The sequence below is a fragment of the Sturnus vulgaris genome, chromosome 19 (assembly GCF_052056855.1).
Source record: "Sturnus vulgaris isolate bStuVul1 chromosome 19, bStuVul1.hap1, whole genome shotgun sequence".
In the NCBI taxonomy this organism is placed as follows: Eukaryota; Metazoa; Chordata; class Aves; order Passeriformes; family Sturnidae; genus Sturnus; species Sturnus vulgaris.
In genome coordinates, this window is record NC_142261.1 from 1,919,550 (window position 1) to 1,946,902 (window position 27,353).

Sequence of the window (27,353 nt, forward strand, 5' to 3'; positions counted from 1 at the left end):
TGTGATGAATGCAGGACACAGCTCACAGACACTGTGCCTTGGTGCAGGACAGTTTTGTTGGCCCCTGCATTTTCATCTTGTGTCTTTATTCCTCTAGTAGACAGTTAACTTTTTTTTTTTAGTTGCACAGACTGAGGCAAAAAAGCTTTAAAACTGTTTAAGAGCTCTGTACCATGTGGCTTTGCACCTGGTGCTGTGTTTTAAGCTGAACTGCTGATCTGAAGAGTTTAAAAAAAAAAAAATCATCCAATTTCTTTTACTGTAGACAGCTGCCTCAGCATGGTCAGGTCTACCTGCTGTGCTTCCAGGGAGTCTTGGCTTGCTGAAAGCTGCCAGGGACTCTGGGTTGGAATATGTATATGTGTGTCTACGTATATGTATGTATATATTTACATGTGCTAATTAATTTGTAGGTGGCCATAAGCCAAGGTGTCCAAGTTTGAATCTGTTATTGGGAAAGTCCCTTAAATTACTGCAGATCCCACTGAGCTTTTGGAGCCCTGAGAGCCCCATACACGTATCCTTGGCAGCTGCAGGGAGGGTTTGTCCCTAGAGCATCACTTGGGCTGCAGGAGAGCTGGGAGGGTTCTGCTGTGTCCCTGGAGGGTGAGCATGGTGGGAGGCTCCTGGCACAGCCCCCAGTTTAGGGTGGGAATGGGTGATTAAAATCCCATCCAGTCGGAAGCACGAGGGGAAGTGGGACAGTCATACTGGAAGTGTAAATGCGTGTTCTGGGTGCCTCTGAATTCCCCTGCATGCACAGGGGCTTTCCTGCCCGGGGTGGATTGCACTGAGCACGCCAGGCTCTAGCATGGGGAAGCTGTCTGGTCTGGGATGAGGGTCAGGCTGCTCCCCAGGCCACCAGTGAGTCCCTGGGGTGACAGGTAAGGTGCCCTGGGGCTCAGCAGGGTCCAGACCTGGGGGGAATCCCAGCTCTTGTGCAGCGAGTGAGCTGAAAGCAGCAGGGACCTGGTTGTCCCTTTGCACCCTGCCTTGAGAGCTAAACCTTGTCTTTTTCCATTTGTCACTTGGTAAAATACCTTTTCCCAAGAGACTCACCCGACCCTCAGGTGAGCGTGGTGATGTCTTTGTGTGTCTGTCATCCTTAGACTTCATGGGGGTTTGCTGAAAAGATGATTTCTGTAAGATTTGACCTCTGTGTGAGAGGCCTCCCTGGGCTGCCTTGCTCTGGCTGCCTGTCGTGCCTGGCTGCCAGGGAACGTTGCCTTGGTTTGGTTTATTTCTGGCTCTGAGGCTGCATCACAAACCAGCGAGGCAGCCCTGTGCCTGCCTGCAGCAGATAGCGAGGGGTTTATCAGCATGGGCTCATCTGTGGTCTCACAGGAGGGAAAAGAAATAAAAAAAGAAAAGCTTCCTCTTTCTTTCTTTTTTTTTTTTCCCCCCCCTCCGCTTTCCCACCCCCTTTTTGGTTTTTTTGTACACGCCAACTGCTGTTTCAGTTGAAATTGCGTTGGCTGGGGCTGGCTGTGCTCCCCATGCACGGAGACCACAAGGCTGGGGAGAGGCTCCTGGGAGCCCTGGAAGTTTCCTTTGCCGTTCCTGATGTGCTGCTGGAAGAGTTTGATGGTGCCAAAAGCCTTGCACAAATCCATACAGAACACATACCTGCACTGGGGAGGAGGCGTGCACAGCACTGGGTGGGATGGAGAATGGGTCCAGGGAGCTGGGACTGTCCCTGGATCCCTTGGCATCAGTCCTGATAACATCTCCTGACCCTGGCAGGCGACAGTGGCAATTTATCCTTTGTGTAACTAATTGTTAATTTGAGAATAATAGTTAACACACCTCACCCTGACAGCGAATGAAGGGCCGCATTTAGACCTTTGTTACTTTTTCATTGTAATCCAGACAAAAAGCAGGAGGCTTAAAATAATCACCAAACAAACAGTGTGAAGTAGCTATGAAAATCAGTAACTTGTAGATCTCCCCTTGGGGCCAAGAGGCACCTTCTCACTTTGTTGGTTTTCCTGATTTTCTTGCAGCTGCTAAAGGAATTGCAACAGGTGGTACAGAAGTGAATGTGTGGGTGATGGGTGTTTGTGAAAATACCCTCGGGGCTGCGGTGTGTTCTTTGGCACTGGGTCCCTGTCAGAAGGGCTGATCCAGGTGGCACTGGAGGTGTGTGACATGCTTTAGTCCCGGGTTTTATTGTCACTTCATGGATGGACACAGCTGCAGGCGGGGTCAGTGCCTGGTGTCCCTCCTACCATTAGATCAGGGCTTACCTCAGAGGGCTGCAGAAGCGGCCACAGCTTGGAAAGAAGAGCACTGACATGTGAGAGTGTGGATGTTGAAAGGGATGGGCTGGGGAGGGACTTTGTGGTTTTTTGGACCTTGTGTTGAAATGCCAAAACTCTAGACTGTGTTTTTGGAAACTGAGTCACCCTGCAAAAAAAAAAATTCATCTCCAAGAGACTTAGAGACAGAGATCAGCAGGACCCAAAGAAATAGCTGGCAGTTTGGCTTCCTGGTCTTGCTGGTGGTGGGTGAAGGTTTTCCAGGGAAATTGGCTGGGATAAATCTGGGAAAATCTTATATTTGGCTTTCCTGTGCTAGGAGTAATCTACAGAAAAAGAACTTAACAGTGGGGGTTTGCCAAATGGCAATCGGGGCTGCTGGGGAATTGCGAGGGCAGTGAGGTTTTGGTGATGGCCCAGGGCCTGATGGTTGTCTCGTGGGATTACAGCCGACTGAATTTTAACCTGCTGCTCTCCTGCTTTCCTTCCAGCTCTTGCGCGCCGTGGGAAGCACACACACGATGAAGAGGAGCTCCCTGCTCTCCTGATCCTTTGCTGGTGATTTGGAAGCAGCCCCTGCCTCGCCTGCTCCTTGGCCATGTCTGGCTCCACGCAGCCCGTGACGCAGAGCTGGCGCGCGGCCGAGCCGCGCTATCCCCCGCACGCCCTGTCCTACCCGGTGCAGATTGCCCGGCCCCATGCGGTGAGAAACAGCCTTCCCTTCCCTTCCCTTCCCTTCCCTTCCCTTCCCTTCCCTTCCCTTCCCTTCCCTTCCCTTCCCTTCCCTTCCCTTCCCTTCCCTTCCCTTCCCTTCCCTTCCCTTCCCTTCCCTTCCCTTCCCTTCCCTTCCCTTCCCTTCCCTGTCCCCCTCGTGGGTGTCCCCAGTGCTGGGACAGTGGTTCAGCTGTGCCTGTCTCGGATGTGGCTGTTACACAGAAATCAGACCATTTCCGTGCCTGCGGTGCAGGATTTCACTGTGCCTCTCTCATGAGATCCTCTTTTGTTTCTCCATATGGTGTTTTCAGTTTTTCTCTCCCTTTCCAGCCTTTTTCTGAGCACTTGCTCTGGTGGTGCTCATCTGGCTCATAATTTCTGAGAACCTATGTCCATTTGTTCCCCTGGCAAGAACACCCTTGGTTGGGTGCAGCATCCAGCCTGGGGGGAAAGGGGAAGGTTTGACCAAGCTTGTGGTGCCCTCCAGCCCTTTTTGGCATGGCCTTCCCTTGGCACTGAGTCACAGGGGAAGGACCATCCTCTTCTACATGTGGGCTCGCTGCTTCCCAGTGAGCTCACTCCTTGCTCCTCACACCCACAGGAGAGCTCTCCTGGTTCCCAGGCAAACTTCCTGAAACTTCCCTGCCTCCTGCCCTCTGTTAGCAGACCTGCCTCTCTTTATGCAGCTCTCCTGGGGAGCAAGAAGATAACTGAGCTGCTGAGCTTTCCATTTTATCCTTCCCCCTTTTCCCCCTGTCTTAGTCTTGACCTGTAATCTTTTCTCTTCTTGGATCAAGGCATAAGCTGGAGATGATTTTTTTTTTTGTTCTGTCTTGTTGAATGTACCAGAACTCACAGAGGTTAATTCACCTGGATCCAGCCTCTCCTTTTCTGTGCTGTCTCACTCTTGCCTGTGTTTGCTCATCCCGGATGGGTGAATGTTTTCAGTTTAAGCCCTTAACGGAAGAAACTCTTCTTAGTGGAACAGCTTTAGTCAGCTCAGGCTGCTTAAAGGAATCTTATTAGGTACTGGAGTATGGCTCATACTTCCAAGGGTCTTTGGAGCTGCTTCTTGCTGGATCACAGTGAGGTGGAAGGTGCCTGAAACACAAATCAGGGAGGAGACCTTGTCTGGGGGTTCTGTTTGATGGTGACCACCACTGAATGGTCAAATTCAGCCTGGGCTGGTTTTAGTGTTTGACTTGAGAGCCTGGAAACCCATGAAATGCCAGCAAAGGGCTGAAATTCCCTCTTTTGCCCTCTTTGCCTGGCTTCAGCAGAGTGGCACAGGGAGCAGAGCCGGAGATTGGCAAGGCTTTGAAATAGAAACGTTAAAGGAGGGCGCGGGACGAGCTCTTGGCTGCGTTTGCTGGCTCATCTACATCGCTCGGGGCCTGCGTGCTGCTGCACAAAGAGGCTTTTCATCCTGGCTATGAGACACGCTGACCTGGTTCGATTTATGGGAGCTTTGCTTCAGTGTGAGCGTGTTTGTTTGGGGCCTGGAACATAACCAAGAGCGTTTGTCTCAAAAAGAAAATCCCAGTTTTTCTTTTTATCAGAAACCCTAGCGAGCGGGAGGAGGATGTGACCAGGTGAGCACGGTCTGCAGTTGTTGCAAGGCTGTGGTTTAAAAGCAAACCAAAGGAACCTCAAATTGCAGTGTGAAGAGTGGCTTTAAAAAGAGTGTGAATGGCTCCTGTCCTTGGGGTGCTGAGCTCTTGTCCCCTGCAAAATCCCAACTGCTTCCCCTTAGTGCTGCAACAGCAGGATGAACAGAGCAGGGCAGTTGTTTGCAGTGAGCTGGAGCTGGGGGTTTCTGCAGCCTGCAGTGAACACTGGTTTTGTTCTGGTGTATTCATGTTGGAAGAAGCTGCTGGCATTCACTTCTAGCAGCTATTTTTACAGACACACGTAATCACCCGAATTATGCGATACCTTTTGGGTGTCTGGATGCAGGAGAGGTCCGAGCTGAGATTTTTTTTTTTTATTTATTTATTTTTTGGATGGAAAGCCAGAAGACTCCTGTGGGCAGAAACGTGCCAGCCCCACACAAAGCGAGGCACCTTGGCTGTGCTGGGAGGACAGGCAGTGTTTGTGGGAGCGTGTCCCTGCATGATCTGCTCTCAGCTGTTCACAAACACGTGTCTCCTGCTCGGCGGCGCCGTGAGCTGGAGCCTGGCCATGGCTCTGGGGCTGGAGCTGATCTCTGGTGGGATTGCTTGGGAGAGGAGAGCCCAGTTCCTTTGAAGTTGCTACGCTGTTTAATATTAAAAGTCAGCGGTATTTGCTTGCATGTCTTGGCCAGGTCAATTTTGTCATGGGGTGTGTTTGCACAGTGAGGGCTTGTTTGGAAGAAACCAAGAGGGGCCAAAACCAACCCGACACTAACATGTCTTGCATCTAATTAAATTTTGGTTCTGGTTTGTTGCGTTCCAAGGCATCCTTTCCTGAGAAGTGGGAATTTGTCGGCGCAGGGATCCTTATCCTGGTGGTGGAAACGCCCTGGGTCACCTCCTGGGCGCGTGTGCAGGGCTGAGCACAGCAGGGCTGCAAATGCTATTATAATATAAATAAATAATCACAGCCCAACTGTGACGGTCGCACCCAGGGAAATGCGGCGCGGCAGGAATGCTGAGCTCAGAAATGAGCCGTGACATTATTTTAGGCTTGGAGACACTTTATGAAAAGTGATTTAAAGGATTGCAGCTGTTTGATTTCACAGATGAGGCAAGTGAGAGGGGATGTTGTGAAGGGGCAGGAGGCAGTGGAAGCAGGCTTGAGGGATTTTTCTTCTCCCATCACATAAAGCCCAAGGGAATAGCCAACAAAATGGGGAAAAAGTGTATTTCAAGTAAACAAACAGAAATATGCTTTGTACATATGGGCACCTCCTCCCAGCAGCATGTTCCACGAGCTGCTGCTGAGTTTGGAGCTGGCAGAGAAGATCCAGTACCGGTTGAGTGAGGATGTTTGTTGTCTGGTTTCACTCTTGGTTGCCAGCTTTGGGCAGGGCTGTGAACCCGTGGGTCTGACCCAGACTGAGCTCTCTCCACTGGCTGACACAGCAAACAGGCTCTCCCACAGGGTAAGCAACATACTCAGGTGTCTTCCTCCTCTTCCTCCTCACTGGGATATATATCTGGTCCCAACAGCTGTTGGGAAGGGTGGATGTGATGTGAAAACGGTGCAAAATTCTATAATGACCCCGGATTTAAGTCTGTCTCAGTAGACAATGACTTGCAAAAAGCTTTGACAAGTCAACATGCTTTTAACGGGAAGAAGGAAGCTTAGTGAAAAGGTTCTGGTTTGTTTGACTTTGTTGAGGTAAAACTAAAATCTCCAATAATCAGCAGTTTCTTCTTAAGGGCACAGAGTGGTTCTTGGCCAAAGTGCAGGGAAAACATTTGTTTTCCATATTCATTAGCTGTAATGTTGGGGTGCGCAGTTGACTTCTGTCATGTTCAGCTTGGAAACAGAGGAATTGTTTGAATGCTCCGTGACCTTTAGCTAAAGGTGAAAAAACACATTACTTACGCTCTTAACCTTCTAATGTGTCCAAAGTTCATGCTCTCTCAAAGGAAACTTTCGCATGAAGGATATTCATTTTCAGGCAACCTGCAGATATTTTCTGTAAACAGATCAATTTTCCTGTGTAGTGCACGTCCCCCTTTCTTTTTAAAACCCTTTCATGATCAATATTCCCTGGGAGCAGAAGGGTTCCCCTCTTTTCCTCCTGTGTGAATCCAGTTTCTTGCTGTGACCTCCTTACCAGCCTTCCTGCTCCTGTTAGTGCCCTGACATTTCAGAGCAGGAATGGTGTGGCTTTGGATTCAGGCTGTGCTTTCCAGGAGGGTGGTACCAGGTGCTGGAGATGCTGGGGGGTCAGGGCATGTGAGGTGTCCTCAAGCAGCATCCTCTGTGACAAAACAGCTTCTGCTTTTGGGGTGCTTTAAATGTTTTATCTACTAGAGATGGTAAACAGGATGGAGGGATTGGTAGGATTGAGGTGTGTACACATTAATGTGAAATTGATGCTCCATCATCACTAGAATTCCCCTTTGTGAGCACTTCTCCCTCCCTGCTAAACAAGAGGCTCGTTTTGTCTCCTTCCTGCTGTTTGCCCTATTCCCTGCACAGAGCTTCATCTGGGATGGAAAGCTGAGCTTAAGCCCTCCTTGGCTCCAGCTTGAGACCATTGTGCTTTTCCCGTGCCACCTCTGCTGCCTGGGAGCAGCTCAGTAGCTCCTTCATTAACTCCCCATTAGCAAACGAGCCCTTGTGCAGGAGCGTCCCGGCCCCATGGCTCGTTTGCTTTGGCCCCTGATAAATAACTTCCTTGTCTGTGTGAACCAGAGACAAGAGCCTGGTGCAAGCTTGCGTGTTGATTTGGTGTCCAAGCCAAGAGGTGGCCTGGGGGGAATGGAGTGCCTTCCCTGCCCAGACTCCTCCTCCCAGCAGTTGGAGCAGGGCGAGTTGAGCCCAGTGTCCTGCTGTGGAAGGTGCAGCCTCCAGGGATGGCAGGAGCTCGCTCCTCTCTGCAGTGACATGATTGAGGTGGCACAGCAGCACCAGGTAAGCCTGCACTGGGGCACTGTGCTGTGCTGCTGTGTTGGTTTTCCTTGGAGTAGTTACTCACACTTTTGTCTCCTGGGAGTAAAATGCCAGTCTGTGTCAGTGATGCAGGAACCAGTGGAACAGAAGAGTTTGTGGTGCAGCACCTCTGAGCACAAAGAACAACCTCCTGCTACCAGCCTAGCGTCCTGAATTCTGCCTGCTGGGCTCCAGCTCATGTTTGAAGGAATGACCTGAAAATAAAAGACATACCTTGGAAATACTGACTCTGATCGGGTCTGTCACGAGAACTCAGCGCCATCTCTCTTGAGTACCTTTCCAGTGACAGATTGCATTAACTCTGAGCAGCTCAGTGGTGGATTTCGGAAAATTGGCTTTCTGCTCTGGGACTGGGAGAGCATGGAGGTGAAAGAACAGGACACCTAATTCCCTGCCCTAGGGTCTCCATCCCATTGCTGGGAAGAAGTTGGCTTATAGCAGTTTGTATTTAAATCTTGTTTTCCCTAGGATACAGCCTTTATCCAAAACACTTTTTTTACTTAAAGCTACAGTAAACTTCTGTGGTTGTTCCCTAATCTTCTTTTTGGACATGATTTGATGCAGAAGGTGATGCTTTGCTTTTGGTTGATCCCAAGATTGTAAATCCACAGAAGAAAACGTTCACTGCTTTTGTGGTTTGGCAAAGCCACTAAAGCCACTTTTGGAGCCTTTTCCTGTGCTTCAGGCCTGACTCTGATTGTGCTGCCCCACCAGCCCCTGGAGGCACCTTCTGCAAGACTGGGGACTTCATTCAAAATGCTGAGCAAGTGAAGAATTTACTGTGGAGGTGTAAGGAAGCGTAGGAGACAGTAGGGGACGTGGAAAGCTAAAAGGACCTGCAGATAGGTTGTGGGTGTTGTCTTGGGAGCAGGTTTTGTAGGAGGTGGTGGGGGCCTGTGCTATAGAAGAGATGTGATGATGAGCGAAATGACCTGGTGCCTTTTAAGGCAGAAGGTTTGGGTTTGTTGTGTGAAGAGAGCTGCTCAGCCTGGCTGGGCGTTTGTGTCTTCAGGAAGCACAGCACCAGGCGTGGGGGCTGGAGGAAGGACAGACGGGTCATTCCCAACTCAAAGGCGCCTGGATGCGACTGGGACAAAAGTCTTGTGATGGAGAGAGGCTGAAAAGCAGCACTGTAGTGGATGTGCTGCTGCTCTGTGGGCACCTCTGGCTGCTGGGGAGAGGGCTGGCAGCTGGCTCCAGCAGCCAGCACCGGTCAGATGACCGGGAAGCCACAACAGCTGAGAGCTGTCCTCACCGAGACGTGACTGCCCCGTGAATGGCACATTGAGACAGGGCAGCCAAGCACTGCTGACAGCCCTGCTTTGCTGGGGAGAGGGCATGGGGAAGGCTGCAGTGCTGTGCAGCTGGTACAAATGCTCCCAGTGCTGGCAGCAGCCTGGGTGCAGGGATGGCAGCAGAAATGGGCGCCTTCCAACACGGGGCCACGCGCAGTGTGGTCACCTCCTGAAACAAAAGGCCAAGTCAGCAGCTTCTGAGAGATGGATGGCAGTGAGACTGTCTCGGAACAATAAGGGTGTTTGTCTTTTCAGCACATGTTGCGTCCCTGTAGGCAAGATAAAAATGCATGTATTCAGCCAGGTTTTTATTACTGACCTTATCTTCAGTGGGGGAGCTGATTATGGAGGAGTTATTGTTTGGTTTCTGTTGTTGATATTTTTTTCTTAAATCTGCAGTTAGCTCCTCAGGGTTTTGGGGAGGAAGTTGGGCAGACAGCATTGTGCTTGTGGACAACCTGTCTGGCTCAATAATCACCTCTTTTGTGCTTCAGAGGAGGTTTTCAGCAACAGAGGATGGTTCCTCTGGGCTGGGAAGGCTGAGCATGGTGGGCTGTGTGCCACACTGGTCCCCTCACAGCTCGAGCTGTTTATGGACCTTGTGCAGTGACAGCTCTGCTACCACCCTGGTTCCTCCCAAACCTTTCCCCTTCCTCTTACCTTTTAGAATTCGCTTTGGGAAAAATTACTTTCTTCAGGCAAATGCTAAAAAGTGCATTTCTCGGTCTGATGAGCAAATGCTGTGCTGCCAGTGCCAAGGGGTATCCAGGCACCAGAGAACTTTTCCTTTTATTGCTAAAATAGGTCACACTCGCTGCTGGCAGAAAGAGATGTTAGGCAGCTTCTTTTTCCAAAGTTGGGGGTGTGCAGAGTAGAGATGGGTGACATCCCCTGTCTCTGACAAAGCCACCAGGGTGGTGGCCATGCTGCTTTGTCCACCCCACAAATGAATTGCTGGATGATCTGAGGCCCCTGGCGTGTTCCAAGCTGGGATGTGCTGCTCCATGCTGGCTGTGTGGTTCTGGGGTGCACCCCAGGGATGGGGTGGCTTTGCAGCCCAAATCTGTGTGGTCATGTCTTGGACACCTTGTTGTCCATGTGGACATGCCAGAGCAGCAGCTGTCAAGTGTCCAGCTGTGGCTCTACGTGCCACCAGTGCCACAGTCTGGGGGCACCAGCCCTGTGCCATCACCCATCGCTTCCCCTGTGGTTAACAGTTCCCAGAATGGCACACGAGCTGCTCACAGGCAGCAGGGACAGACCAGGCATCCCTTGTGAGATTAGATAAGGGCCAGTTCACGAGAAGTGAAATAAGTAGGGATGTTTTGGCATTGTTTTTTCTCGCTATTACTGTTAATTGGCCTCAGTGAGTGTTCCAGCAGAAACGGTACGTTATTAGAAAATGAACATTACTTGTAATACAGCGCTGGGCGAGCTTGTAAGGAGCAGCCCTAACCCGCGGTGGAGGTGGCGAGGAGCTGGCATTTGCTCCTCCAGGAGTGTGTGCAGTGCCCAGGCCTGTTTGTCCGCCTGTGGAAGGTGACGAGGACAGCGTGGGGCAGTGGCTTTGTCACCAGGTGAGCTCTCCTGTGCCGGGCAGCTCCGGCGCTGCCGTGATTCGAGGCGGCTGCGGCGCCGGTGCCGCGCTGGGCTCGGCTCAGCTGGCGGATGTGGTGGCTGACCCCAGGCTGCTCCTCCTCGGCGTCACGGCAAAACAAGCACCCGTGGTTTCTTGAGCAAAGCCGTCTTTTACACCGAAACCCGGCGGGGAGCTCCCGGCTGCTCTCTCGGTTGAGGACGTGGTAAGCGCCCAGGACGGATCTCACGCTTGGGGCTGTGCTGCAGGTTCTCCTCTGCCTGCGCTCTGGGTCTCCGTGGGTTTGCTCCAGAGCTCTTTTCCAAGCAAGCCAGAAGTGCTGGGTGTTTGTACTTTGTTTTTCTGCTGGTGGGAGGAAGAGAGGAGGAGCAGTTCGCCTTTCTGTTGCAAGACCAGCTCCAGGCTTCCTTTCTGCAGGCCTCCTGTCTCTGAGGTCTTCTCCTCGGTAATTGTTGGAGCTGTGGGAAGGCCACCTGGATGGAGCAGTCGTGTGCCCTGTCTGTGTGGATGTGCTGGGTGCTGGAGCTGCGACTGCAGGGGCACAGGTGCTCTTGGCGTGGCATTGCCCATGTGCTGCGGGTCAGCACCTGGGGGTGCTTCCAGCATCACTCCCACACCTCCCCTTCTTCCTCCTGCTTGGACATCAGGCAGGCAGCACCCAGCAGCTGCAGGCAGGGGAAGGAGAATTGAAGCACACCAGCGAGTGCACGTGTCCAAAACAGAAAGCAAGAGAGGCAGAACGGCTGCGCTGCTGCCTGCAGTTGTTGGCTTAGTGTGGGGGCTAGCCTGAGGTCGGGGACACCACTGAAGAGTTTGCTGGAGACTTTATGGTAGGTAAGGCAGCAGGCTGGGAGCTTTAAAATGATTTTAAAAGGTGGGGGTGGTGAGGAAGCTTCTTCCTTTCTCATTCTGTTGAGCTTTCTCTGTGTGTCACCAAGAACTTCTCTGTGATATTGTGTTCAGGAGCCTGGCTGTAAACAGTGTTCTTGGCACTCCCAAATCAAGGGATACCACAGAAGCCTTGAGACTCAGGGTCCTTTCCCTGTCTCTCCCTCCCAGCACTCCATACAGGAGCAGCAGGGAGTGTCCAGCTTTCCTGATGGGCAGCAAAGGATGCTTTCAGTCCCTTAGGCTGGGCCTAAGTACATGACATACACTGAATTCATGAAATCTGCAAAGCTTCTCAAAGTACATCCATGTGGGAGCACCTGAACCACAAGGAACAGGAAAGTAGATATAAAAGTAAGAAAATCCTTACTGGGAGCAGTTGGAGATTTGCAATGTCTGGAGAGGGTGCTCTGGTAAACCAGCAGATTTGTGGGGTGGGAGGAAGGTTTGCAGAGGGCAGGAAGAGATGCAAAGAGAGAGAGAGGAGGAGCAAAAAAAATAGAATTGAGCAAAACCCAGCAAAACAGTGGAGAGGAAAAGGAGCAACGTGTAGTTTGGGGCTGCAGCTTTCTTTAGTTTTTTTTATTTCAGGTGTCTTGGAGCTGCCCGTGAGCAGGTGCTAGAAATTTGAGGTCAGGGTGAGGGCTGCATCACATCTGTGTGATTCAGTGGTGGGGAATTCAGGTGGCACCCACTGGGTGCTGCTCCTGTGTCTGTGTGGAAGGGGCAGTGGTGCTGGCAGCAAGGTGCCTCCCAGCAGGTGTCTCAAAAACTCTGCTAGAGAAAATTGAAGCCTCTCGTGAATCATAGAATCATTTAGATTGGAAAATACCCATGGAGTCATCACATCCAACCATTAGCCCAGAGCTGCCAGGTCCACCAGGCAGTTTGAAGGCAGCTCATAAAATTTTCTGGTGTTTGCATTTGAAAAACACTGTCACAGCTCACAGTGCAATTTACTGGGGTAACCTTCTGAGCAATTAATCCACCTACATCCTGCCCAGGCTTCCACGGTGCCTCTTAACAGTTCATCACAGGGCACAGAAATTAGTCCGTTTTAATTCTCCTCACTAATTTTGTAGGTTTTGTTTTTGTAAAACCCACCATGGATGTAAACGAGGCAGAGCAGGTCAGAGTCCCTTCAGGCCATGCCAGCAGGTTCTGAGCTCCACCAGCCGTTTTCTGGTGGGGTTAGAGGAGACAAAAGCTCAGCTGAGTGTGGGCAGGGGGAAAAGGAAAAACAGATGGTTCTTGGGACATGCAAGAGCCTTTTTTTTTTCTCAAGGGCACAGCCTTTGAGCCTCCCAGACGGGTAATTCTTGTTTATACACCCACAGAAAGTGACGGTCCTGGTTTTGGACCTATTGGTGTGTCTTCCCAGACACGACGTGTTTGTTTTGTAGGTGGATGTCAGGAGCTGCATCACTCTTCTATTTAAATATTTATTTTTAATTTCAAACCAGGACAAGTGTGAACGTGGGGAAGCTTGTTCGTGGGCAGGGATTCTGCTTTGGCTGGGCCTGGAAGAGCTGCTGGGCTCCCTCACTTCAGATGTCTGTGTTTGTCCCATCTGTGGTTGGAGTGGTGGCATGTTCTGTCCTGCAGCCCCTCTGGCATCCTGCATCCTCCCCAGACACCTGGATTTACAGCACAACAGCCCTGGCAGGATAAGTGGACACTGTCCAAGTCGTGCCCTTCTCAATGTGGCAAGAACCTGTCTGCAGACACCCCTTGTCCCAGAGCCTGAGCTCTGGGGTGGCCAGGCTGGGGCTGGCAGAGTCTCTTGTTCCTGGTGTTTCCCAACGTTGGTCAAAACAGAGAAGGAGCAGCACCATGCTGTTCCTTGCTAGTGGGTACAAATAAACCTGATTCCAAAAACTGGCACAGCTTCCTGGGCACAAGAAGTGGTGGCCCATAGGACACCACAATTTCCCTTTCTCCTCCCTTTGATATTTGGCCTTTTCAGCTTTTGTGCAAGAGAGGTTGGATGTGACCAAATTTTCTTGGCTCTCGCAGGCTGAATGTTTATAATCTCATTTTCTTCCTGACTTTCCAGAAAAACTCTTGTTTTACTCTCTGATGATCAAACATGTTGGGCCTTGATACTCCCTTCTACTCCACCACTTGCTGGAGGACAGCATGACATCCACTGCTAGGCTGCTCTTTTCACTTCCAGCTTGGGAGAGGGGGATCTCCAGGCTCAGGTTGTTGCTACTGAAGCTCCCAAACCCTTTCTTTGCCTGCCCTGCACCTTGCTGGGGCAATTCCCCAGCTTCCCTAGGGCTGGAACATGTTGATCTTCACTACATCAGATCAAATAATTCCTGTTCCAGCTGTTGGGGCTGAGACCCCCCCTGCCCACATCAGCTGCATGCAATGTGGTGTCTTATTTATTGATTTATTTTTTTTTCTGTAGACCCTGAAATAATTTTCTTCCTTTTGAGGAAGTTAAAGCTTTCTTGTTCCAGTTGAGAATTGTTCAAAAATAGACTCCCAGCTGGAATTGGTTCTTCTAAGGTAAATGTGTGTCAGTGTTACCAGGGTTATTCTGTGACAGGCTTTTCTGTGCCATTGCTGAAGGTCTTAGTTAATTAGATGATTAGTCTGCTGGTCAAGTATCTATCTGCAAATAAAAAATAGCAGTTGAATGTGGCTGCCTAAAATACTGCTGCTGGAATCAGTCTGTGGCACAGAGCAGGAGGGCTTCTTATTTAATTAAAATCAGGAACATACTGTACTGTACTCTCCAAGGGTCAAGGAACAAAAGGGACGTACACATAATAAGTAGCAAACTGTCCTTTCAAACCCCTTGAGCTCAGCCCAGGGGAGCTGTGTTTAAAGGAACATTTTCGAGATAACATTTGTGATTTTTCTTCTGTTCTTTCCCACCTCCCCTTTCTTTCTTTCTCCATGCTGCTATATGGATTATTGAAGCTGAAAGTATCCTGTGACTTAATTTTGTTCTTACCTGTTCTTACTCTTGGATCCACAATTGTCATCAAGACCGCTTGGATGCCAAAAATTCATGTGTGGGTGCTCAGTGGCTGGGTTGGGCTTGCTGGGGTCCTTTCCCAGGAGCCAGCTCGGCCTGCAGCACCAGGAAAAGGCTGGAGGCAGATTGACCAAGGGGCTGAGCTACCATTCCAGTGCCATGTGGGACTGGGACTTACTGGGAACTTTTCGGGGCGAGCCAAGCACTGAGCTCTGCGGCCCAGAGTGCTTCAAAGGAGGAATACCAACATGGGTTTTTATGAGTTCTTCTGTGCTTGCTTGAGAGTTCCCCATCGGCCTGACGAAGCTCCGTGTGTTTGTTCCTGCAGGACGTGGCGCTGTTGGAGTACCAGCATCATTCCAGGGATTTTGCTTCCCACCTCCCGCCGGGGTCGATCATGCAGCCGCAGCGGCGGCGGCCGTCCCTGCTCTCCGAGTTCCAGCCGGGCAATGAAAGGTACTGGCAAAGCTTCCCTGCCCGCACCAGCCAGGATTCTGTGGTGGGAGCAGCCTTGGGAGGGAGCCCTGGGATGTTGTTTTTGGGTACTGACCGTGCTCAGCGCCAGTTCAGGTTCCTTCTGCTAGTCAGGTGTCACCTTTGCCTTCTGGCTCCTTACCTTAAAAACAACAACAACGACAAAAAAAAAAAAGCCACCCCCTCGCTTCTGTTCTACTGGTTGTGTTGGCTTCTTCAGCATAGGAAATGAAGCAGTGTGGTTGGGTTTGGTCTGTGGCTCCCGAGGCTGCAGGGAGGAGTGAGAAGAGCTCATTTCCTCCCCCATCTCCGCTTCCTCTGCTGCTGCTCTTCCTCCCCGCTTTCATTGTTTTTGTTTCTCTTTCTGCATTCTCCTCACAACTTTCCCCGAGCTGGTTTTTTTTTTTTTTCCTATCTGCTCCCTTTCATGCCTCTCCCTGTGTCCCTGTTTCCTGTTGTAGCCTCATGGGAAGCTGCCAGAGTTTTTAGGTGCAAGTCAGGCAAGTGCTGTGGCTGGGAATGCTGTGCATGCTTTAACCACAGGAGCTGATTTGTCTGAAGGACATCACTCTCACTCTCTCTTTCAATGCAAAACTCTGCTCTCTCTCACACTTTCTCTTCTGCATTTGATGTCTAGTGGTTTGGGAAAAAAAAAATCTGGCCTGGAAGTGAAATAAGAGCCTTGCTACAGTAGATACACACAAAACAATTCTTTTAATGCTTTTTTTGTTAGGCTAAGAACAAAACCAGTGCAGAGTCAGAGATGAATCTGTTTCTCTAAAATCATCATTGTTAAGGAAGAGGAGTAAGAACTCAGGGGGCTGGATGCATGACAAATACAGACAGGATCCTCTTTTTCTAGTAGGTTGGGTTCAGCTTGGTGCTCAGCAGAAACAAACCCGTGAGAATTTCGAGGCGAAAAGTAGCTTCCAAAATTCATTTTGCATGTGGACATGCCCTTCTGGGTTATGCCTGTGGCACCTGCACGTACAGAGGGTCGTGCCACTTTTAATAACCCATAATTTATTGCAGCATGTTGCACTGTCTTGGCTCACTTTGATTTCTCAGTGCTTTGATTTCATAGCACAGAGTAACATGGTTAAGTTGGAATTGGGTCAGATTTAGCTAAATTTGGGGGAGATGGGTAAAGAGGACCCAGCAACATGCTCCTGCCTGTTTTTGTTTTTCACACTACTGATGGTTTGCAAAATGGAGAAGCAGTTCTGCTCTCCAGTAATATGCTGTTTAAAAATATGAATCTTGGTTTTTCTGTATCGCTAAAAAAAAAAGCCCAACTGCAGACCTTGGTGTCTGCTGTACCACATGCCTGGTCTGGTGTGGTCACCCAGGCGGCTTACAAATGTTTCAGAGTCCCCAAACTTTTTTTTTATATGTTCACGGTCACGTGAATGTGGGTAAATGTTAATCAAAGTTGTCAGGGGATGTTGCACATCCACATGCTTAGCATGGTACTTCATTTTCGACCTGAATGGTGATGTTTTGGCATGCCATAAAAAGAAACTATTTTAATAACTTACATTTCATCCCTTTTCCCCTTAACATCCAAAAAATAGTACTTTTGCAAAAATTATACTGTGTAGTAAAGCTAAAAATACTGTTTCAGTTCATTTGACATCTTGTGTCAGAATGCTGGGACATAGACTCATTGAATATTTTTGGGAGCATGCAGAAAGGAGTTTGGGGGGGGTCTTTGAAAAAGTTGTAAAGAAATTTTCAATCCAATGTAATTAGTTATTGATTTGGATTGGGTACCATTGGGGCTGGGGAGGTGTTAGCCTGTTTTTGAAAGCCAAGTCTGTTTTTGAAAACCATCTGCTGTTTCTCTGCATCTTTAAGCTCTACGCTTAAAAATCTTTGCTGGTTCACCTTTGTGGTCTGAGGATCTGCTGTAACACAATTCCTGCTGTGTTCTAATAGGAACCCTTTGGGTGGTGGTTGCTCACCTGAGAATTCCAAGACCCTGGAGTTCCTAGAGCAGGTTGGGTTGGTCATTGGTGCCCTCCCCAAAAAAATAGCTGTGGCTCTTGGTGGTGCAGAGCAGAGCCTGGATGAGGGAGGGTGGTGATGGCAGCCGTGGCTGCAGCTGAGTCCCCTTGGCAGGCTCAGTGCCTTGGCTTTGTTCCTGGGCTGGGATTGATGGTTTCGAGCAGAGGCAGCTGGCTCTCAACATGAGGGGCTGGGGAGGAGGGAGCCCAAGGCAAACAACATCCACAACACAGCCCAGGGGTGAGCAGAGGGAAGCACAGGGCTGTGCTGTGTCTGAAAGGAAGACCCTCGCTGTGGTTCCCTGCCTGACAGCCCAGCTGGCACTCAGTGATGGTGGGCATGTGACAAAAATTCCCCTTTGAAGCAAGTGTCACAGAGGGGAACCCTTCCAATCCCCTGCTGCTTTGGGAGTGCAGAGGAAGCAGCCTGTCTGCTCTTGGTTGTGGTGGCTGATGCACTTCCAGGATTGCTCTGCTCCTTAAGGATATCAGCTTGCACGTCTGGTGCGAGTGGGGTGTGGCAGGCTGACAGCACTGGAGATCCAGCCCTGTGTGCATTCCCACATGGACATCCCTGCCCTGCCTCATCCTACAGCTGCACACTGGTGCAGCCACTCAGTCCCAGCTCCTCTGAGCCCACCTGCCTGGTGAGTGGCTGCTCTTTGCCTTCCTGTCCTGGAAAATGCAGGGATTCCCTTGGTGTGCTGCTTTTGGGGTGTTTTCCCCTATTTTGGCTCTGCCTTCATTTTGGGCAGATCTCTGAGGCCTCTGCAGGCTGTCTTTGCACGTGGTATTGGAGGCTTGACCCTGGGGATGCTCAGAATCCCACAGAAATAATTTGAGCTTGCTTGGACGGTGTTCCTACAGCTGTGCATGTTTTCAGTCTCTCCTGGCTGCAGTTTTGCTGTAGCCACCAGGATGGTGGTTAGTTGTGATTCAGTGGAAAGGGAACAAGAGGTGAAGCATTTCACCATGGGCACAGTGTGTTAAGGATGAATCGAGTGTTGTTGGCAACAAGGTGTCGAGTGGTGACTTGCTGGAAGGAATGGAATGCTGGGATGGTCCCGCATTTTGGGGCTTCCTGAGCAAGAAGCTTGCTGGGAAGTTGCAGACTGCCCTTCTCCACATATGTCAGAATCAAGAGTTGTCATCACCCCTCAGTGGTTGGGCAAAGAACTGAACTCCCTGTGCAGCAGTTCTGGCTGGAAGAAGGAAGGAAAACCTGAACCTCTCTGAATCTCTTGCTGTAGGCAAAATTGGCTCTGCCTGTCTTTGCAGGGATGTGCTGCTTTCCATGATGGTTTTTTTGGTAGCAGGCTTTTTTCTTGGAAGGATCCAGAGACTTCCCCTTAGCTTGTTCAGTTGGCTGTGCCAACTGGTCTGCAGGAGTGAAGAGAAGTATTTCAGGATCTGCTGTTGGTACAAGTCGTACCATGAATACTTGCAGTGGAATGTCCTGGCAAGGTGACAAGGATTAGGGCTTTTTTCCCTCTTCTATATATATTTTGGTCCTCAAAAGAAGTGAGAAAAACTGGGTTGAGTGTTAAATGGCAGGTGCCAGAGGGTGAGGGATCTGAAAAATCAAGGAACTGGATTTTTCTAACTTTCCATACGTGTTAGGATTTTAGAGCAAGGTTCCATATTAATGCAGGAATGCTGGGGTGGGTACTTCTCTCTGCTTCTCTGGCAGAAAACGTGGCTGTAAATAAATGGTATGTGTGTTAACACAGTATATTCCACCTTTATCCAGAATAAGATGAGTCACTATTTTCATAGAAGATTATTTTCCCAGTTCAGAAGACCACGCTCCTCTTTCGGAGCCGTTTCTGCTTAGCAGGCACAGGGATTCTGAAGAGTTTGCCCAGTGTGGATCTGCAGGGTGACATTTAGGATACACTGAGCAGCTGCTGTGTTTGTGCAGCCATCTGAGATGGCCGTGTGCAGTGTGGCACATGGAGAGCACGCTGGATCACTGTGCCTCTTGTTGGGATTAATCCTGCTGGCCCGGGAGCCCAGGGAGGGCTGGGGAGCTGGGGCAGCCTGAGTGATGTGGGAATCACACACAGCTCTGAGTCTTCATCAGCTGGGCCAAATGGCATCAGCTGCTCCCAAGGTAACAGCATGACCAATTTGGTTTTATTTACGGTTTTTAATTAAGTTTTTATTTTTAAAGGTGATCCTTTTCTCAGGAGTGAGCGGCGGTGTGGCTGAAATCCCCACAACCACATATCTCTGTCTCTCACACTGGGAATTATGTAGCAGGAACTGTGGGGTTTTTTTCTTCCCCATAATTGAATGTAGGAAAACAACATCTGGAGAGAACAGATGCTGGTGTGGAGGCACTTGGGGACAAGCCTTACCTTGCAAGCTCTAGTGTGGGCTGCCTGGCATGGACACGGATGGACATGAAGGATGGCCAAGGGCATGGGATGTCTCTGAAGCTGTTGGTTCAGGAGTGTTCCAGCCACCCAGGACTGCTAAGAGGGCTTTACTGGCAGGCTGCAGTTTTGGATGCCTGGAGAAAGCACGTGGAGGAGCTTGTGGAGAGAGACAAATACTCCTTTTCTTCCTCTAGAGTGAGGCGGTGCCATTGTGTTAAAGCTTCTGCTGGTCCTGTCCATGAATAATTCAGGCTCTGTGTATGGGGATCTTCAATATGCAAGTTTTAAATAAAGCATCTGCTCTTATCTAAATTGCAGTTGGCTTTGGAAGAAGGTGGCTGAGGGGTTGTGCAGGGTGGCTGAGACCCTGCTCCCTGCCCGTGTGTGGGAATGCACAGCATCCCCAGGATCCACGTGGGTGCTCGGTCAGAGCTCCTGAGCACCTGGGACTCCTTCAGCTGGGCCACATGGTGAGCTGAGCATCCTGCCCGAGGCTGTCCCACACCTTTGGCTTGGGAAGACTCAGTCCTGCTGTTGGCAGACTTAGCTGAGGGTGTGGGAGCAGCTCCATCTTCCCGCCCAGACATGCAGCTCTTCCCATCAAGTCACGGTGGTTTATCTCCCTCTCCACCTACATGACAAAGGGAATATATCAGCTGGTCCTGGACATGTTTTTGTAGGTGTCTGGTGGCAGATTTGCTGCTCCAAAGCTTCCAGTTCCTCTCTTGAACAGGTCCCAATTTGCCCAGTCTCACACTCTGGCTCTCATTAGCTGTAAAGGGGTTGTTGAAACCTCTGACGAATCTTAGCATTGGCTGTAAATAATTCACTTCAGCATCAGTGGTTTTCTATATTACTGATTCTCAAAAGCATTTTATTGTCTGGCTGTACCTGTGGGGGTTGGATACTCTTTTTAGAACTTATTTTTGGAGACAATTTCCCACCAAACCATCTTAGCTGGAGGAAATAAACAGCCTCAGCAAGGCGGTCGTTTGTCTTGGTTCTGGTTCCAGGAGACACTGAGAATCGGTTTTCCAGCCTGGTTATGTTGTTTTGGCCCCATGGTGTAGGGAACAGTATTTGCACATGGGAGCAACTCTTAAAATGTGCTCTTGCTGGGAAGTTGGTGGGAGCTGGCTTGGAATTCCTGCAAAAGTTTTGAGCCCTCGGTGCAGGAGGCTTCAGGAAGTCAAGCTGGGCTTGCTGGGTGTTGCAGAATAGCAGAATAGCCATCATTGCTCCTGCAGCCACCTTCTACTCTGCTGAGGGAGAAATGGGAAGGTCTGAAGAGCAGGGGAGGGCTGTGCTGCTCTGAGGAGCCAGACAGTGTTATTGGGGAGGGAGAGGCTTTGGCCTCCTGAAAAGTTTGTACTTGCCCAGGAGAGTACAAGATCTCTCATGGTAAGATCTCATCATGAGTGCTCTTTACAAGTCCTAGCCAAGGGCAGCTCAGGGTATCTCATTTGATCTTGTCTCCCCAGCTCTCAGCTTAATGACTGGACTCAGTGATTTTAGAGGTCTTTTCCAGCCTGAAGGATTCTTTGATCCCTTGATACCCAGCCACCAGACAGTCTGTGTTTTCAGCCCATCTTGTACACTCGCTGGAGCGAGCTGCAGATACCCCACAGTGCTGTAGGGTTTTATCTGCTCATGCCTTCCTTACAGCCTCTGAGAGTCTGCTGAGGAATCAGCCCTAGTGAATGAGTAACTGCAGCTGGGAGGGTGCAATTCCTTTGTCGGGTTAGTAATAAACCAAAGGTCTCATCTTGGGTTATCTTGGTCTTCTGGACCTGGACCTACCCTGAGCAGAGCTGTGTGGGGGTGGTTGGAAGTTGGGCAAACCCTGGGCACCCAGCCTTGTGTGTCAGCACATCTCAGGCTGCTGTGCTTCCCTGAAGTATTCAGCGTTTGTGGTGAGGGACTCAGGTGAAGACGAACCTGTCCCACTTCATAATTAATGCTGGCATTTGCTTTGCTTCATTTAATTATGCACAACTCACAAGCAATTAAAAACACTTTTTCCCCCTTCAGCAAAGTAGGAATCTCTGGAATAAACCAGATGGGTGGGAACTATTTGGAAAATAGCAGCAAACCCCAAACTCGGTGTAACGGGAAGGTTTTTCAGGCAGAGTCATTTTTGCCCTGACAGCAGCGTCGTTGCTGTATAAAAGTCTGTTGTAAGGAGCTTGCTGCAGGTGTGGATGTGGAGAGTGAAAGGTGTGAAGGCTTCAAGCAAAAGCATTTGTGTTTGCAGCCAGGACAGGCTGAGCGGGTTGTGTTGGGCAAAGTCTCAGGAGCGGCTGGAAATTCCAGTGGATAAAGTTAATAGCTGTTCCAGTGGATGTGGAAATGGAAATAAAATAGCACCTTATAACATTGCAGCTGCTTTCCCTGGCGTGGCCCCTGCCTCGCTGTGAGTAACTGCCTTTGTAAAGCTCAGTGGTGCTCTTATCTTCAGGATCCATGGGGGTTTTTTTCTGAGTGGAGCAGTTGTGTCGAGTTCCCGACAACTGCAGAGGTCTCGGAGCCATCCTTTGTCAATTAGCAGCTTCTTGATAATACAGCCTTAAAAAGGGGGAAGAAGTGAAAATAAATACATCTGAATTTTAATTGCCACAGTAGAGCAGGGCCTTGGGTGTTGGAATATTTTAGCACCTGCCCAGCTCAACAGTTGCTTATTGTTCCTGGGTTTTACAGCAGAGCCTGCAATGCCAGCGTGCAGCTGTGGGCAGGCAGGGATTGCATGAAGGGCTGGGACCAGGCAGCAGGAAACCTGAGAGATGCCAGCAGAGATTTTTGGGGCTTGCTGAGAAAAGTTGAGGATCATTCAGCATGGAAGTGTCTGCAGGTGAGGCGAGCTGTGCTTCAGTGCCAGATTCCAGGGCTGTTGAGGGTTTGCTGTGTGAGCTGTATGTTCTGTCTGGGGTTGTTGGAGCACCAAAGGCAGTGCTGGAGCCTCCCCGTTCTCCTGCCCCCTTTTTTTGCTGGGGAGGAGGCAGAGGATGAGCCAGATTCTGTTTGTGTGTGTGTCAGCAGCAAAGCTGCTGCCCAATCCCAACGCCAAACCCACAGCAGCAGAGCTTGGCATGCGTGTGCTTTGTGCCTGCTGTTGATGTTTAATTAAAAATAACCCTCCCAGTTTTATCTTGATTCTTCATGGGTTAAGGTGGCCACGCTGCTGCAGGGGAGGGCATAGGGCAGTGCTTAGTGTGGATTCTTACAAAATCCTCTCCCTGGATGGCATCCAGAGCCATTATAGCTGCTGGCTTCAGGGCACTCTGGATCCTTCCCTTTTTGCCATCTTCTCTGAGATTTTTAATGTCAGCAGTAGCAGTTTGTGGGTAAAACAATGCATAAGACCCCCTGTCTTTTATGCTTGCTCTTGACAAAACATACTCCTCTTTGTTCCTCCCCTTCCAGCAGCTCCAAAGGCCATTAAGTTTGTTAGTGTTTGGTAACTGGGGAGGACACATTACCACCAGCTCAGGAGAATTGCAACAATCTAGTTTAAGGGGAAAAGAAAAAAAAAAATCAAGTTTTTTCACAAGTTTTGAATCTCCTGTGCTTCATTTCATTTATTTTAAGAGACACTTCTGCCTGAAGTGTTAAAAACACACCCCTTGGAGCTGCTGCAGCAAAGCTGATCCTAGGGCGTAGTAAAAGGTTTAATGTATTTTTGTAGGATTTCTTTACAATTCCCACAAGAGAATCCTGCTAAGGAAAACAGAAGTACAAAAAAAAGTTCAACATTTGTTTAAAAAAAACAGAACCAAGCCCACTCTCCAGGTATTACCAACTGCATGATATTTAACAGGTAAAAGATGTTTGAGCTCGATGTGACTCGTTGCTGCCGTTGCTATCACTGGATAATGTGCCTTTACAGCCTGCCAGGTCTGTGTCAGAGACGTGCAAATACATGTGGCTGCTTTCTTTCCTCCCCCCTCCTGGAAAAATAAATCCCTGCTGTCTAGCCACGGAGGAGTAGGCATTTTTTTTTTTTCCCCCAACATAGAATCTTTGGTATTCCTATAGAAGACACTAAATAGAAACACTGGGGCAGGTACCTTTGACTAAATAAGCCAAACGTGGCACAAGGGGGGCTCTGCCTGGTCTTGGAGGCAGGGGAGGGTTTATGGGGTAGATTTGAGGGTTTTCCAAGCTTTACCTTTTTCTGACCAGCCCATCCCATGTGTCATGGCAGGGAAGGCTCAGACCTGCAGCCTTACTCTCTTTGTCCCTGTGCAGGGACAGCCACCCACTGCCCTGGTGGGACAGGGGGTGACAGCAGGGCTGTCCAGGTGACACAGCTGAGGAGGGGGACAGCAGTGGTGGTGGTCATGCACCATGCCCAGCAGCCGAGCTATGGGGCTGTGCCTTTGGGTCTGCAGAGATTTCAGGTGTTTGAGGGCAGGATCCTTCTGGAAAACTGAGCCTTGTCCTCCTCCAGTGGTTTGCAGGGGGAGAGCAGAGGTAGTTTCTTCTCTAAACTCCTTTCCCTTTGTCCCCAGGTCTCAGGAGCTGCACCTGAGAGCCGAGGGCCATTCCTATCTCTCTGACCTGACCAAGCCATCGGACTTGGAGTTCATTGAAACCAAGAGGCCACGCCTGGAGCTGCTGCAGGACCCTCTGATGAGGCACTCGCCCCTCCTGAGCCAGAGCCAGCAGGGAGGCACCGAGGATCTCTCAAAGGTAAGGGGCTGGTGGCCTGTGCCACCAGCTGGGTGCAGGGTCTGCATTTCGGGCTTGTGCAGAGCTGCCCTTGAGGCTCAGAATTCAGTGCAGCTCGTGGTTCCCAATGCATTGAGCAGTGCCTGCAGACACTGGAAGGTTTTCCCTGAGGTGGGGTGAGCACTTTGGGGGAATAGAAGCATATCAGCTTTCCCCATAGCTGGAAGCATATCAGCTTTCCCCATAACTGTTACAGTCGTGGGCTTTTTTTTACTGGGCTATTAGATGCACCAGAACAATTTGGAAGCTCCTGTAGGCTGAATTAAGGATGGCCATGTCTGGCTTTTCTGGATACTCTGCCTTGATTTGATTTTTATTTGATGCTTCTCATTTATCACGTCTCTTTATTTAATATTGGTGTTTGAAGGGCTGGAATCGGTTTCTGGTGGTTCTTTAATATAATCTTCCCCAGGAAAGCCTCCCTTGTCCCAGTCTCATTTAACAAAGCAAATCGTTTACTTACAATTGTCCCCTCTGCACATGGAATAAATGTTGCAAAGAGAAATCCCTTGCTTGTGTGCCTGTTTGGATTTACTTTCATCTTCTCTTGGGGTAGATTATATTTGATTTTTACCTCCAGTTTGGACATGCTCCTGGTTGGCAGGAAAGTCTTGCTGGATAAATGTGCTGAGGGTTGGTGCAGCTGCAGGCTGGGCTTGGGAATTGCCCTCAGCCCTTTCAGAAGTGAAAGAGAATTTGCATTCATACCCAGGAAGATGGGGATGGTTTGCTTTATCCCTGTGGGAGCTCACTGAAATAACACAAGGACAAGAAAGCTCTTCCTTGGCAGTGCTGGGATATTCAGACATTTCTTATCCATACAATACTGGTGGGCTTTACCTGGATTGTCTCAACTGTTTCTAATAGGCATAGCTGCTCTTGAGGAATTAGTTCATCAGTTTAGGGGCTGGATTTGCTTCTTGGTCTGTGACACGTTTCCAAGAAGAACATGCATTTTATGTGGCTTCAAACATTTGTTAATGAAAGAGAGAGCGAGCTGAGATGCAATTCAGCAAGACAAGATTGTGCTTTTAGTGGAGCCATTTGTAATTTTAGAGTCTGGAAGGAAGAGGAAAATGTGGTGTCCCTGACTGGTGAGAGCCTGAGTGGAGCTGGGATTAGTTGCTCTAAACTAGCAGGGGCTGCTTCTAGAATGGATTTGATGGAGCCAAGATGGAGATGCTTCTAGAATGGGTTTGATGGAGCTCACTGCAGGACTGGATGGTCTCAGTGCTGTCCAAGTGGCTGGGAGCAGAAGGCAGGTGTGGGACACAGGGTATATCAGCCTTTGCAGCTTGGGAAATTGGGTTAATGGCAGTCTTTTGGTGTTAGTCCTGAGCAGTTGTACTTAGACTGGTCTATAAACTGCTGATGGACATGAGAGTCAGGGAAAAGCTCCTGAAGCCAATGTGTGCATTGCTCTGAGTCTCAGCATGCTGGAGGAGCTGCTCTGGCTGTGGGTCCAGGAGAAAGGCAAGGAGCTGAGGCTGCCCTTTGGGCACAGCTCTGGGCACTGCCAGTCCTGGGCTGTGGGCACAGGTGGAACCTCCTCTTGCACCCACGCTAAGCCAGCCACAGCTGAGCTCAGCACTGGGCTCTGAGCTCCCCACCTAGGACAGGTGATGAGATTCTCCTTCCTGAGAGTCTCCGTGTGTCCCAGAGCAGTGGCACACACGCTGGCAGGACGTGTCCCAGTGACCAGAGCTGCAGAGATATTTGCTGTTCAGTCTGTGCTGCTGACTCAGTGTCTGAGGAAGTCGCTCAATACTTGATCTAGGGCAGCTCTGCCAGCTGGGTGAGATGCACCACGTGAGCCCAGTATTGCTAAACACACTGCTGGTTGTTTAGACCGAGTATCCCAGGAGTTGTTCACTACCCGTTACCCCATTCCTCATTGTTGCAGTCACTGCGTGGGGAGGAGCTCCATTTACTCACTGGGCTAATAGTGCTAGGACTGGTTTTCATGGTGATTTTGCAGATTGAGCTCATTTTTGCACAGTAAGAGCTCCACAAAGCCCTCAATAAAAAGGGTCGGGGTTTGGTTACACACTCTGGGCGCCAGCCTGACTGTCCCAGGGGATGTCACTGCAATGGATGTTGCTCTCAGGCAGTGGCTATGTCTTGGTCTCTCCTGGTTTCAGAGCAGTTGTTGTTGAGCTGGGATGCAGAATCAGGTCTGCAGTGGGATATAAGTTTAGCACATCCCTGATAAGCAGTGATAACTGGATTTGCCAGCCTTCAGCCTGGGGAGAGAAGTCAGCACCATTCCTGCACGTTTCCAAGGCCTTTGTTTAGAGCCATAGTCTGTGCTCTGAACACAGACAGAACAATTGATGGGGCAACTGCTGGTAACAGGCTTCAGAGTTTTTCCTCCCCTGAAGAGAAATGGATTTCTCATGCCTTTTGTTCTTCATCCACCTCTCCCAAACAGGAGGAGAGCTGGGCCCCTTAAACCCTGTTCAGTGTTGCTGCAGCTTCACTCCAAGCAAGGCTGCAAGGAGAAGCTCTAGGATCAGTGCATTTTCCCTGCAGGAAGCACACACACTTTTGGGCAGCGTGCCTTTCAAAAGCAGCAGCTTTCAGCTAAATCTCACTTGGACAAGTAAAAGATACTACCTTTCCTTATGAACCTCACGTTGCTCATATCCTCAAACACAGGTGTTTCTTCTCAAGCCAGAGGCAGGAGGTTGTTTTCTTGCCTGCTTTACCTCACTTCAGCATCTTTTTCCCTGCTGTTGTGTGTTATGTTGCTTCAGTGCTGTGGTGCTGGGCTCCTGCTGTTGGACGTGGCCTGCAGGGCTCTGGTGAGCTCAGTCTGCTGGGGAGAAATGAAACCTCCCCGTGCCCTCTGTGCCAGCTGGGGCTTTTCCCCCAGGAAGGTATTCCCTTTATCCAGTTGACAATAACCAGAACAACTAAAGCAGGGCTGTTTTTTCAGTCACTGCGAGCCTGGATGTGGGATTCACTGGAAAAGCTGCTATGATGTGACTTTCCCAGGTGTGTTCTTGGCAGAGAGGCAGGAGCTGATTCCCAGGACCCTCGGTGGCTTCTGCTTTCTTTCCAGTAAAGATCACAGATCTGCCTCCTGTAACAGCAGCCAGGAGGAAAGCAGACAGCCCCAGAGCAGACCAGTGATGTTGTGCACGATCCCTGTCCCTGCACACACGTGCACAGCTGGTGCTGCCCATGATCCTGCCTCACTGGGATGGTGAGCATGGCACATCTGGTCAATCAGAGCCTGCTCTCTCCTCTCCAGAGCTTCAACTTCATCCTGCCTCTCCTCTTCCATCTCTTCTTATTCCTGTTATGCTTTCACTGTTCTCCTCATTTTCAAGACTGCTTTTCCATCATGTATGTGGTTTGCTGCTCCTTCCTATGGGATGTGAGTCAGTCTTAGTCCCCTTGCAAG

The 27,353-nt window shown here is 49.9% G+C and overlaps 1 protein-coding gene across 2 annotated transcripts in view; it reads left to right on the top strand.

Annotated features, from left to right (window-relative positions):
- NCOR2 (nuclear receptor corepressor 2) overlaps nt 1-27,353 on the top strand; it is a 224,543-nt gene that overhangs the window by 66,855 nt on the left and 130,335 nt on the right. For both annotated transcript variants that reach the window (XM_088176263.1, XM_088176264.1), the window contains exons 2-4: nt 2,750-2,961; nt 14,684-14,811; nt 23,725-23,905. In XM_088176263.1, coding sequence (XP_088032389.1) covers nt 2,857-2,961; nt 14,684-14,811; nt 23,725-23,905 — 414 coding nt within the window. In that variant the 5' untranslated portion in view covers nt 2,750-2,856. The remainder of the gene's footprint in view (nt 1-2,749; nt 2,962-14,683; nt 14,812-23,724; nt 23,906-27,353) is intronic.